Source organism: Siphateles boraxobius, unplaced genomic scaffold (genome assembly GCF_051911475.1).
Source record: "Siphateles boraxobius isolate OS27281-9 unplaced genomic scaffold, OSU_SipBor_1 33, whole genome shotgun sequence".
In the NCBI taxonomy this organism is placed as follows: Eukaryota; Metazoa; Chordata; class Actinopteri; order Cypriniformes; family Leuciscidae; genus Siphateles; species Siphateles boraxobius.
In genome coordinates this window covers 3,995,264-4,009,409 of record NW_027508953.1, presented here as the reverse complement: position 1 = coordinate 4,009,409, position 14,146 = coordinate 3,995,264, and the positions used below count along the sequence as shown (strand labels likewise).

Sequence of the window (14,146 nt, the reverse complement as noted above, 5' to 3'; positions counted from 1 at the left end):
CATTGCACTACAAAAATCAGGATTGTTAATCTGTATTTCTCCAGTAAAACAATGGATAAATTATGAAAGATAAGAAAACTTTTCATAGAATACATTTTGAATTTAAATTTATTTTTGCATTTATTAAGCATAAACCTTTTTTGTTAAAATATATTCTATAACAAGTCTATACATCTATCTATCTGTCTGTCTATCTATCTATCTAAATGCAGTATGTTTGTCACATGACTTTACACCCTATATATCATGCAACCAGTACTCATTAACTTTGAAAACTCAACATTATATGCATTTAAACAACTTCTCTTTTGTATTTCCTTGTGTTTTTATTCTGTAGAGACCAAGCAGGAGTTGGAGGACCTCACAGCTGACATTAAGAAGACAGCCAATAAAGTGCGCTCTAAATTAAAAGGTATAAAAAATAGAATTTTTTACTTTAATTAGCACTTTTATATTTTAGTATGATTGTTTTAGAAAAAAAACACACAATTATGTAAAATATAAAAAAGTTACAGCCAGCTCTAGTAAGTCAGCAACAGTCTGCAACTTACAGCTCTATATAAACAATGAAACAGATCTGAGATCAGTTTGAACGTTCTTGCACTGTTCTTGAACTCTTTGAATTTAGCGTGAGAAAATTAGAAAAGTTCAGGTCTATTTCAAAGTATACATGAAGTTTAGTCCTCTAAAAGCTCCTAAAATCTTCACGGTCACATAGGCAAATCTAATTTGGAGTCAAACTTTGATTCAAAAGTCGCCACCTGAGGGAAAGAGAGCTAAGCAATAGAAAATTCTGAAGTAGGAGTTTGGACTAATCTCTTTTGAAGTGTTCTCCTACTGAAGTCGTGCAGGACAAAACACAAAGTTACACTCCACCCCAAGAACAAGATAATATTTTTCAGCAACTAATTCAATGACAATATGAGTGTGTAATTAAAAATTGATTTTATTACACCAATACCTAATACTTGGAGAAAGGTATCAGTTAGCATTCTCATTCTTCTCAATGGCAGTTGATCGACCAGAGGTACGTGGCCTGCATCCTGCCAGCTTTGTTGACGTGCACTATTATATCTGTGAAAACTTTAGTTCCCTGGCTACCGTGTCAGAAGATTCAATTCAAAAGAAATTTCTCCTGCCACGACAGCAAAGTCAGCAGCTTTTAGATCTTGTTGGTCCGATTTTGTCGACACAAACTCAACGGAGCTCTCAGCCCCGAAATTCAGCTGCTGGAGGTTTTCCTCCAATATATTATGATAATATAAATGATCCCTTCAAAGGCGAGTGAAAGAATACTGCCAGTTAGTGTAGCGGGTTGAGGCATGATACGTTTGGGCATGAGGTTGAAGGTTTCGCCCATTCGTTTCGAAATTATATGAAATATCCAGGGTTGGATTTAGTTTCCAATTTGGATTATTTATTTTCATTGATTAGATCCCATGAGTACTGATAAATGCAATTTCAACTATTTCTGCAGTGCTTCTTTTTTAAAGAACAACGCTTTCTCACATAACGCAGTGAAGCAGCCCCTGCATGAGTGAATAATTGATTCTCGAGCCATCGATATTAACCAATTTAGCTCCACCGCCGCGGACAGCACCTGGTAACGTTGCACGTAAGAAGGAATATTTTAAGAAACCCCCAAAGGCATAGTTTGGGGAACACGCCTAGAAATGAAGTAAGTTAAGTTATACCTTTAGAGTCTTCCTAGCGCGCTATGAGACAACGTTATCTGGAAATCCAGTCCTGAGCCGTAAATGCCATGTGAGTAATCACTCTGGAAACATTTAAATCTTCTTCAGGCAAGTATAGCCCAGAGTGACGGTCATTCTGATAGCAACTTCATCTACACTTTCATTGATATAGCCAGTGACACATGGTGCACCCGCACCATTAGAACTGAATGGAGTGTGAATCCCATTGTCTCCTGAAGTGGACAGTGAGATCTATTGTTCTTCCGAGATTAAGGGACTTGTTATTACTCTGGGACCACTCTGTCTGACAGCTAGTATGTATGCACTTTCATTGAAACAGTTCAGTCCGCCAATTACTTTTTCGTGTTGTAGTTGCTGTGCCACCTCAGTAACTGTTGTAACCAGGTAACCAGTGTGAGACAGCTGCTATATGAAATGTCAATTATTTTAATATGTTGAAGAGGTGATATTTATCATGATCACTGCATGTGCACTTGGGTTTACCACAGGCTGTTATATTCAATGTATTATATTTAGTTTATTTCTCTATTCCACAGCAATCGAACAAAGTATCGAGCAAGAGGAGGGGTTGAACAGATCATCCGCAGATTTGCGGATCCGCAAGACACAGGTATTTAAATAATGACAAACAACATTGTAATATTCTACATGCTTGTCAAAACATGATTTACAATCTTTATTCTCCTAACGATAATCATTGTCAATCTATTCAGTTAAATCAATGTAATGTGTAAAATAATTGACAGGGAAGAACTTGAGAATTTATTATTGTTAGTTTAGTTGTCTATTGTCAAGCAACGTCACAATTTATTCTTATATTCAAAATTCAATTAATAAATAATCTTATAATATTACTTTTACGGATTAACATTTTTAAATGTTAAATGCACTGATATCACACTTATCATTCGTTATGAATAATGTCCATCAAGTTCCACATATGCATGTATATAAAAATACATGCATTGTGTCTTTCACTAGGGAATAATGTCATAGGAAGTGTTCGGGGATATTCAAAACTTTCAAAGCTTTTTTGTTATGTAAAATAGTTTTTCTAAAAGGGAAGCAATATTCAGCAAAATAGTAACAAATCTGACCTTCAGGGTGTCCAGTGAGCTCAGAGACTGACATACTTCCTGTGAACTCTGCCCTCCCTCTGAGCAGCTCTGTCAAACACCCTCCGTGGCACCATCTGCTGTTCAGAAACAGAATGTGTGCAGTAATCTCTCAAACTGCAGCAAAAGCAGGGGCTGATTTCACAATGATCACACTTGGCCCTCAATATTACTATCCCGAGCCGCTTACTGTCAGCGAGCGCATTCACATCCTCAACATCTCTACCTTTATCCCACAGCATTCCACGCTGTCACGCAAGTTTGTGGAGGTGATGACGGAGTACAACACCACGCAGTCCAAATACAGGGACCGCTGCAAGGACCGCATTCAGAGACAACTGGAAATTAGTGAGTTCTGCTAGCATGCACAAAGACACACATATACCCCCATGCAAAAGTTAAGAAACATCCTCCACATTACTGGAACGTAGTTACATTTTCACTACAAATCTTACTAACTTAAGCAACAAAAAAAGCTATACAGCATGTTACTGGATCAAAAGCATGACCTGTGCGCCATATTCTACCCGTTGATCTAATACAGGAACACAAATCTGATCAAAATACCCAGTATGCACCATAATGATACCATGTACTTCTAATATTTTTAATTAGCTGGCAGAACAACTACCAATGAGGAGCTGGAAGACATGTTGGAGAGCGGGAAACTTGCTATCTTCACTGATGATGTAAGTTTAATAGTCGGAAATCAATGGCAAACTAATTTTCCTCTGAATTTCGATTCCATGAAAGTCATAATTTCAGGTCAAATTTAAACACTTGCGCTTTAAAATGTAATTTTACTAAGGTCCAGTCACAAATAGCAGCCTGAGCCCTTACGATACTACTCTGAATGTACACTTTTGCCATATTATCTGTTGGGTAATAGTCCACTATAAACCGGGCTTCGCAAAGTGAAAACTAACTTCTAAAAATTTAAACGGTAAATGAGACACCCAGCAGTGGCGAGGCTATATAAGGGCCAGGGTGCACTGACACACTCAGATTGATGTTTGGTCCACCCGATCAAATGAGAAACACACAACAACAAAAAAATTTGTGGGAAAATAGAAAAAAATTAATGCATACATGACAATAATAATCACTCAAATACATGCATTTAGTGGATGTCACTCCCGAAAGTTTCTTAGTTAACCGAAAGTTAACTCTTAGTTCATTGCAAAGATGCAATCTCACAAAGTTGCATTATAATCAATGAAACAATCTATTCTATACTTCACAATAATTCATTTCTTATATACATAATGTCTACCACACTTTGTTTTTTATAATGACGGATTTGCAAACGTGCAGAATTCAGCACTGGACGAAAACTCTGGCTTTGAGCAGTGAGTGGATTCTGACTTAAACACCTCTGATTGGCCGTTGCATTCAAGAAATCAACAGATATGTCTACGATTGGCTGGCATTGACATTGCTTAACGCTGCACAAACACGTTGTAAATAGAAACCTTTGACACTCTCCAAAGTGCAAACACAGATATGCACTGAATCGTTTGCCAATACGCCAATATCCTATTACATAGAAAACTGATCCTAGTCCAACAGTTATGGGCAGCAAATTTCTGGCCTCGCCACTGCCCTACTCATACACTTCCCAGACGTCCAAAGGAGTCAACATCAAGTGTGCTATTTGAGACAGAAACTATGAATTTGGTTTCCATGAAAGCATATTCACATATTTCATATTTTGTTGACTGTTTCACCCAATCTGTATGTGCGAAAAAAGCTATGTGCAAATGTATGTTGAATAATAGTAACTTAACCGGCTGCCATGAACTTTTTTTAATATTCTCTGTTTAACAGATCAAAATGGACTCCCAGATGACCAAGCAGGCACTAAATGAGATTGAGACCCGACACACTGAGATCATTAAGCTGGAGAACAGCATCCGTGAGCTGCACGACATGTTTGTGGACATGGCCATGCTGGTGGAGAGTCAGGTACAACCAAGAGTCCAGCATTTCATCGGAGCAAAAATGCTCCAAATACTATTTGATCAAATTCTACCAATGTAATCGTGACACAAAAGTCCCTTCCACAAGGTTGTTAGTGAAGTACTGTATATAAAGCAGTGTTATTCAAATGGCGGACTGCGGTTTGGTTCCATCCAGAACGCAGGACATAATTACGGCATTTTACCGTTTCTACAGATTAAAGTGAAAAGCGGGGTTCACAACACAAGCACTCAGGGTTGTTTATGGTAATGATCTTTCAGAGCTATATCTGTAATATTTTTATCTAGAGCCAAAAGTGTTTCATTCAAGCCCTTTACGCTCCGTGCGTGTTGCTTCTCTCTCTCCCTCGCTAAAAACGTAAACCGCCACATTAAGAGCTGCAGATGACAAGGTTATTTTACCAACAGTAGCAGAAACACGGTGAGCAGCAAAATAGATACTTTCGCTAAAACACTGCAGAAAACAAGAATGCAGCTAATACAATTATTGTTATCTGTCATAAAGATGACTCTGACCGTTTAACTAAACCAGGTTTGAGACATGTTAACGTGTGGCATCTTTAGAAGTTTTTTTCCATGCATTTAGCATTATAAATAAGCATTTCATAATAAACACTGTTAGAATTTGGAAAATTATTTAGAGATGGCTGACAAAAAAACTTTTAAATTACTAGTTCACTTTGTTTTGTCCTCATGATTAGAGTTTTGATTATCTTATTATGTACATTGTTTATGCAACATTATCCTTGTACTTTAACATGATGGCATTCTATAGCAGTCCCCATGGATCAACCTGGGGTTAAGGGCCTTTACTCAAGGCCAAAGAGGTGCACTCAGTCATCACCGCTTGCGGGGTTCGAAATCAGGCTGCATAAAGCGTTTACGCGAATCCTAACTTTCAAGTTTTCTGATTTTTGCATTGGATACAGTGATTGTCGTGTGTGTATGTGGATATTGTGAAGATGTTTTTTTGAAGTCCCTATTTTTGTCATTCACAGGGAGAGATGATTGACAGAATTGAGTATAACGTGGAACACTCAGTGGACTATGTAGAGAGAGCAGTTTCTGACACCAAGAAGGCTGTCAAATACCAGAGTCAGGCACGCAAGGTAAAACACTACCAGCAGTTACACCTGACGTCACTCAATATTATGCCCTTTGTGTACAATTTTAAATGCTTTCTAGAGAACATAGGCTCAGTCCTAAGCTGTCATGTACAAAAATTTGTAATAGGAGAGCATTTTGAAATGATTCCTAAACCACTTAAACCATCCAAAGAAAAACTATTATGCTCATTTGGCACTCATTGGTTCTTCAGCAGATACTGTCTTCTCCCAGCTTTTTTGCTGCAGTTTTGCTGGCTAGCGTCCATTGCAGTGGTCTAAAGACCGCAGACTCTTGGTGGTTTGCCAACTACTTCTATGCTTTCTGTTAAGTCAAATTGCAGATCTGGTGAAACATAATCTTTACATTTATTCACTTACCAGAGCTTCAGGAATGCCTGGATTAGAATTGTCAATGATTGATTGATCTACAGTTATTTGCAGTTAATAATCAAATCAATTAAGGATACTAATTAAATAAAAAAATGATAAAATAATTCAGATTAAACCATGCACATTGCAGCTTTAAATGATAACATAGGTGCAACTTCTAAGACAAGGGGACGCAAATCCCCAGCCAGCTATTGCAGGTCAAATTTGATTGGCAATAAAAGCCAGTAATTATTGAAAATAAATATTTTTGGTTTTTGAAAGCCAACGAATCTCAAACCAGGGTAGCACACCTCAACCAGAAATCCTGTTTTGAGTGATTACAGTAACACTAAAAGCATGTTAAGAGTGGGTCAAATTGTCTGTATGTACCGTAAAGTCCAGGTTCTAAGCTTTAAAAATGGACACTTGTTTTGTGTTTGTCAAGCGAGTAGTTACTTAAATATTTGGAAAATGATTTTTTTCACGTCATATATTTTGAGGGAACTTTTGTGTCTTGGAATCGCTTATTTTAGATGTATACACCCCAAATTGGTCTACAAAATAAACAAAAAAGAAAACCATTGATTGGTCCCTTTACATGTTAGTCAGTTGATCACCAGAAAAAGCTGCAGAGTAAATGTTTATTTGCTTTAAACTTTCATGTGGTTTTCATGTCTAACCAAGCAACAGCATTTCCATTTAGTTAACTCTGTTTGGCATTAGTCCCTTGGCCCAGTATATTTACAGCTTCCCTTCATGGCATCATCACATTCACTACATGTTTCCTTTGGAGATTCCAAAGTTTAGAATGATGTTAAGACTGTATTTAGCCATTACAGTTACGCGATATCTAATCACCACCTTCTCAAATGCAGTCGATGTTTAATACATTCAGTATTCAAAGGGTCAATGTCCCAGAGTGGGTCCTTTCATCAATAATTGAATTAACTTTTAATTAATTTAATGATTTACTTTGGTAATGGTTTAATTGTTCATGGTTTCATTTAATGATTTAAACTGTGGTTAAGATGAGGTGATGTTACTTAGATTAGCTGACTGTGTATTACTGCACAATCGAGTAATAGAGTAGTTAGATGAACAAACCAAATGATTGTTGATCTGTTGGCTGTTTAATTACACATCTTTCTTTCTTCTTTTTCGCCCTCTGCAGAAGAAGATCATGATCATCATCTGCTGTGTAATTTTGGGAGTGGTTTTAGCGTCCACTATCGGAGGAACCCTGGGCTTCTAAACGACATGAAGAAAGACAAACACTTGGAAAGCTGAGTGTTTTATCCACTTAAACACGAGATAAGGAAACTGTTATAAAACGGGGGTTGGGTAGGGTTAAAAATCGAATATTCAAAAATCAAACAATCAAAAAATAAATAAATAAAAGGAGATGTTACGTACTAGCTGATTTAAAATATATAAAAGTGGGTTCAAATACACATAATATTTACAAACTGTACATGTAAATGTTTTGAACATAAAAGCAGCACATGGGTTACTACCTGTAAAGGAATAAAACTCAACTTTTTTTTTTTTTTTTACTTTTTTTTTAGTGTTGCTTTCATTTTTGGGGGGGCCTCCAGGACAGTGCCACTGCTAAATTGTTTTACGTTTCGGCAGAACACGGTGTTTGGTAAACCATACTAGCATTACGAATACTAACCAACTGACTGCATAGATGTTATAGACAGTAGTACTAGTCCGATTTCAATGGCCTGATGTTCCAAGTGCTTGCTTGCATTCAGATGAAAACTCATTTTTTACTATATTAGCTCATTACTGATGAAGTGCTATAGATTAAAAGCACCGTCAACCACATAGCTGCATTTCAGTCTTAATAGTTTTACTGTGGGCAACTGTAAACAAACTAAGAAAAAAATAACTAAGAAGCACACATCATTGTGAATTGTGAGAGGAAGTGATATCGGCAAGTTTGTACATAAAGATTATTTTCTTTTGACTTCATTTGCTGTACTGTAGATGGTAGGCAGTGAAGTAGCAGACATTTCATTTTAACATATAGAAAGCTGGGATTGATAGGGTGGCAAACTGTTGAACTATGCAGTTTTGATAGTAATTTCCCCCCACTTTTTGAATTAATTCATGGCAACCTTTGGAATGATTCTGAAAGATTTCTTAAAGGGAACATTTTGAGAAAAGAAAATGTCAATACTTGAAACAACACCTAACCTAAATATTATTATCTTTTGGAGGGTGGTTAGGTCTGCTGAAATTAATATTCCTTATTTTTTGGTTAACCGTTAGTTTTGTAGTTTTTATTTGCCTTGTTTAATGAATTGCATATTTTTGTATATTTTATTTTATGTTATGATATAAAGGATAGGCTTGAAGGATCGATTTGGGAGTTTGACGTTTTTCACCTTGGTGCTAGTTAATGAAGAGTGACTAATAAAATTAACCACTATGACATGATAGTTGGAACTTATATAATTCTACATATCTGAAACAATGAGACGAGCTCTTGATGAGCTATCTGACTAAATATTTACAAGTAGACGCATTCTTCAGTTCGGTTGAAGAAACTTGTAGGACACTTATTATGCAGCGACTAATTTTCACAAACTTTATATGAAACAACTCAAATCCAGCTCTGAACGCCAGAGAGACAGCATCTGGTCAAGATAATGCTAGCTTAGACTAAGACTCTTTGATTTTGTCCAAAGATTTATTTTTAATTTTTTTTTTTATCAAACAGCTGTATCATTCATTCTTTGCATCCTTTTCTTTGCGGACAGAAAGTGCCAGCTGGGTTAATTATGTACTGCTCGTTTTAAATTCAAGGGCTAAAATTTAAAACCAAACTTTAGCTCTGTTTTTTGCTTTTGTTGATACAGAATCCCTCTTGGCTTGATTCAGATTCGTCGCACTCTTAGAACGCCCTCACCCTCATGTTAATGACGTTACAGAACATGCATCAACTCTCAAAGTGCACTCCTTTACTCAATACGGACTTTATTTTCCATGTACTGCTTATCATAGAATATATAACAGGAGCCCCCCAACCCTCCCCGCCCCTTCCCGCCACCCCTTTACCTACCCAATGCGAAGTAGTAGGGAACAGGAACGATTTTGGGGATATACACTGTACACCTTTTAGAAAGCCTGAGGCAGAGGGTCGGGACTATTTTGCTTTAATCATTCCAGTAACGTCCAGCATGTTTTCTTTCAAACTTCTGTGTATTTAGTGTCAAATCACTTACATGTATGGTAAAATGAGGTAAATATGTATGTCGGTGTTGTTTTTTAGTAGACGATATAGCTGGAAGGCCCTTATTTGTTAACGCATGCAACTTTCGCTTTGTTAGTTTGCATGGCTCTCGATCATGTGTGCACTTTACAATCAAAGAAAACTGTCTTATGCCGCCACATTTTTGGGTTGTACCGTTTTCCGTTTTGTTAATGTTTATTTGTTTTTTTAATTTATGATTATTTATTATGAATCTCTTAGGGTTGGATGGGGGGGGGGGGGGGGGATTGACTTCATTTAATATTTCTCCTGCCTATTTTATCATGACCCTGACAATGCTGGAGTTTTACTGTGGTCCCCATGAATGTGTTCCCTGTGGATGTGAACATGAGTACAAAATCTGTTTGTTGTCAGGTATTATGTTCTTAAACCACGTCCATAGTGTAAAACGACATATTGCCCCCCCCCCCTCCTCGCCCTCTGGAAACACTCTGGGTACGAATCATTTTTGCGCATCTTGTTCATTTCCCCTTCCCCTGATGTGTTCCCAAACTTGATTGTTGTGCTTAACTGGTGATGATATGTGAATTATTTCGTAAGACTATTCTTTATTGTGAGTCGTGTGCTGCGGTGTCGAATTGTGCAACTCAAATGGCCATGTATGCGTGCCCTGTCCCTTCGGCATTTTTCCTTTTTTACGTACACGTTGCTGTATAAGTGAGCATGAGCATTTGTGTGTGTGGATGTGTGTGTGCTCGTTTGCTGTTGGAGCCCTCGGTCGCACCGCAACGTTAACTGGCGTCGGGTGCAAGGGTCTTTCTCTGGTCTGCCGGTCTATGGTATGCAGCTCTAGCGCTCCAGTTTTGTGCCGACTTCATTCAAATGTTAAGAAAAGTAATAAGACTAAAAAGCCAAAGCGTTATGCTGATACAGAGCACAATGTTACAGTCAACTGTATTGTGTAGTCCTCCCCACCCCTAAATCTTGTGAACTATTTTGCGTATACATTTACTACGTTTTCAATTCCACTTCTTTCAGCGACAATGTTCTCAATATAAAGGTTTATTGATTTATTTATTTATATTCATTCTGAAAAATATGTATAATATATACCACACACGCTTGTTCCTTTTAAAGCACTTTCTCCAAAAACAGCTACGTACAAAACAAATATGTTGTGTGTACTGTATGTAGTTTTTTATTTCTCCCCTCAATGATGCTGTTTATGTTGCCATTTGCCCCTTGTTCAGCTCACTTGCATTGCTTCCTCTGTGCTGGCAATACATTAGACGTAGACATTAGATCAGCTCTGGTTAAAAGAAAATGAAATAAAAAAAAACTGTATTCTAACATGGGCACAGATCTGGATGAAAGTTCTCTCAGTTGTCTTATTTTCATTTTTCAACACTGTTTTAGGATGTTCGTCACACAGACACTGATATGACCAGACAGCACTGGCATAACACAGCACATTGAGAAGGCATTTTGTAAATGGGTGAAAAATACAAACTACTTATATATTAAAAAAATCATGTACCTTTAGAGTTTAACGGCATATAGTCTTTTTTGGTTGGGGTTGTTGAGTGCCTCATCATCACTGCAGGGGAAGAAAAAAGCCGTACGCCCAATCTGCACGGCGAGCGAGCGGTGATGCAACAAAGCTAGAACGCTCCCGCCATGATCAACGAAGCCGTCTCAGCTACGTAGACTGCTTTGTGTATTGTAACGCTCGCTGCTTAGTTTCCACATGTGCTTTAGCTGTCTATGAGATGCAAAGCACCTGACTGACAGCTCTCAAAGTCTTTGAATATAACAGATATGACTTCTCGGTCCATGGCTATTGAGTACCCAAGACCTGCGATAGTGATTTTTCTCAACAGCCCCAGCCATGATCCTCTTTAATTTCATCCTCTTTTGTGTCATTCCTTTGATGTATATTCCCATTAAAGTTTATACCAGTATTCTTGTTTCAGTGTTAGATTTAGAACGAGGAAACAGTTTGTGGAGATGGTGCTCAAACTGTGATTTCAGCAAAATGATCATCAATTACAGAGGATGGCCTGTAATGATGTGATGAAAACACTATTCTAATTAGAACGGGAAGATGACTGGATAAGGATGACATAATTGAATTATACCATTATCAAATGTGATGAATTATATAACTACGATGATTTAAAAATCCCGAGAAGTTGTGTTATATTAGTAGTAATATTGAATGCTCGCGATTTTGTCAATCTGAACTGAATCTTTGTCTTGTAATTATTGTAAATATTTCAAAGAGAGAAAAAATGATTTGCATGTCCATGTATAAAACTACTAAAATAGTTCCTGTCAAAGTTGTGAGGTTGATTGATTTTCTTGTTCTTTGCCCTGGCCGGAGTGCTTTGCTACTGACTGCTCGCTTGTCTTAAAGCAGTGATGTCAAGGGTGCTCTATAACGAAGAAAAGTTGAGCAACGCTTTAACATCAGAATCAATAAAATATGTTGTTGTGTTACCTCAGAGAGCCGTTGGCGGTTCAACTCTGGGGAAAAAAAGTGCTTCCCTCCATGTACACAGGTCAAATGCACACCATCTGTAGCTTCCATGCAACTTGACTGCTTTTCTTGCAGAGGTCCACCATATTGGCAATGTCAAATTTTTAACAAATAGTGGCATTTTCATGGTATATGTTTGGACGCTTTCACAATAAGTGTCGGTTAGAAAACCTTGCTTGCATAAACTGTAGCACGGCTGAAGTTCAAAAGCTAAACGTAACACGGGATAGGCTCTGGTCTTATACAAAGGAAGTAAAAGTAAATGGATGTTTAAAAGTACAGTAAGAAACAATAATGCTCGAAGCAAACAGAAAAACACTCATCTGTGCAATACAAAGAAAAGGGCTTTCTCACGCACACATTTGAAAGCACTCTGACTTCAATACTATTATGGGAGTTGAGGGAAACAACAGCCACTAATCGTGGTTCCAGCCGTCGTTTTATGTGTCGCCAACTGTCTTCTCACCCCACTAGGATCTTAGTTGAACGTGAATTCAGGGCAGAAACCACAATGAGATGGGCACCAAGGATGGGAAGGAAGAAATTAAATCGATTTCTGCAACTTTGACTGGAATTGCAACTTCTGTCTTTTATTTTCTGTGTGTATGTGTGTACTGTATTGTAAAAAAAGGAAAAAGATACAAACAAACAACCTAACTGTCCCTCTCTCCCCCTTTCTCTTGTAATACTGTTTGCTGTTCTGTTTGGTTAGTGTGGCGTACCAGTATCCCTCTCCTCCCCTAAACCCTTTGCTATCTTCCTCCCTTCTCTCACAATCTCTCTCTCTCTCTCTCCCTCTTTTCTCCATGGATCTTTAAGATGAGAACTCTATGCAGATGCTGTCTTTTATAAGTGTGTCAAAATTTTAAGTTGAAATGAAAAATGAAAAAAGAAAAACCCCAACAAACAGATATTATGAACTGAAACAAAAAATAAAGAAAAACGATTGTCCAGTGTACAACTGCTGTATTTGTGTTCCGTATTTGTACTCCTTTCTCAAATCATGGGCTGGTGGGGTGGGGGAATTCAATAACATAACAAAAGAAGCTTGTATAGCCTAAGCATTAAACATGTATATTGACTTTTGTTTTACAGTGTTTTTGAAGTTAACTTTCACGCTGCACTGCCTGGTGCACCATCTTTGTGGATTTAGATTTTTTTCACATCTTTCTGTGTAAAACTTCCTGTAAAAAGTTTGGCCTGCACTGAAAAAAATTGGTATAGAAATAATTTTTCACTCAAAAATTCCTAACAAAGAAACAGCATGTAACATTGAATTAAACGTGAAATTCTGAAGACTAAAATAGGATTTTCTTGTAAAACGTACTCCAACAATCTTTGATTCATTTTCAACTTCGAAAAATCACTTTTTTACCGTATGCTGAAATAAAAACTAAAATCAATAAAGAGATTTTGATCAGAACGGCCACTGCGGAAGCAGCATCAGGTTTGATCCTCACCTATTATTCCCTTAATAACACATAAAATGTTGTCATTTGTGCAAATGTAAATTTATAACAATAGACACCTTAGTAAAAATGACAGAAGTCACATCTAAATCAGTTGATGAAATAAGATGCCCTCCTAGTAATTGTAACTCAAATGTCATTTAGCTAACTAATTCTATCTGAATGGTGCTAAAGATGTTTCATCCACTGTAAAGCGTTGGACACACTTTCAATTAACTATTAAGCCAGCCACATTCACCCCAGACCCCTGTGTGCAAAGTAGATAAAGTTATTTAGAAAGATAATGGGGTTTTGCTCAATTACATTGTTATTGATTGCACCAGAAAATGCCCTGGGAGCTCTGCAAGACCAACAAGTGCTTATCATTACTCTAAATTAATTAATTTAGTTCTTTCAGTGGAAACTTGCCAAACTTGGCAGGTATGAAGGGCTGGTTTTCCAGTTGCTAAGCAACAGGCAGTACATTTTCGTTTAAAAATAATTTAGTCACTGTGTACTGTTTGAGCTACAAGCTTTGTATGTTAAAAATTGTTAAAATGCTGAGCATGTTTTATGCTGAGTTTTAGATATGTTACTCTCAATTCAGACAAAACATGAATTATGCATGTAGTTTCTATAGGTGTAACGTTTAACA

General features: G+C 37.2%; 1 protein-coding gene across 1 annotated transcript in view; it reads left to right on the top strand.

Moving 5' to 3' along the window:
* The window catches only part of stx1b (syntaxin 1B), a 42,682-nt gene extending 29,681 nt beyond the window's left edge, over window positions 1-13,001 (top strand). The window contains exons 4-10 of the mRNA XM_077195052.1: window positions 338-412; window positions 2,252-2,325; window positions 3,070-3,178; window positions 3,446-3,519; window positions 4,658-4,795; window positions 5,808-5,918; window positions 7,456-13,001. Of these exons, the coding sequence (XP_077051167.1) occupies window positions 338-412; window positions 2,252-2,325; window positions 3,070-3,178; window positions 3,446-3,519; window positions 4,658-4,795; window positions 5,808-5,918; window positions 7,456-7,536 (662 nt within the window). The 3' untranslated portion in view covers window positions 7,537-13,001. The remainder of the gene's footprint in view (window positions 1-337; window positions 413-2,251; window positions 2,326-3,069; window positions 3,179-3,445; window positions 3,520-4,657; window positions 4,796-5,807; window positions 5,919-7,455) is intronic.
* The last annotated feature ends 1,145 nt before the right edge of the window (window positions 13,002-14,146 follow it).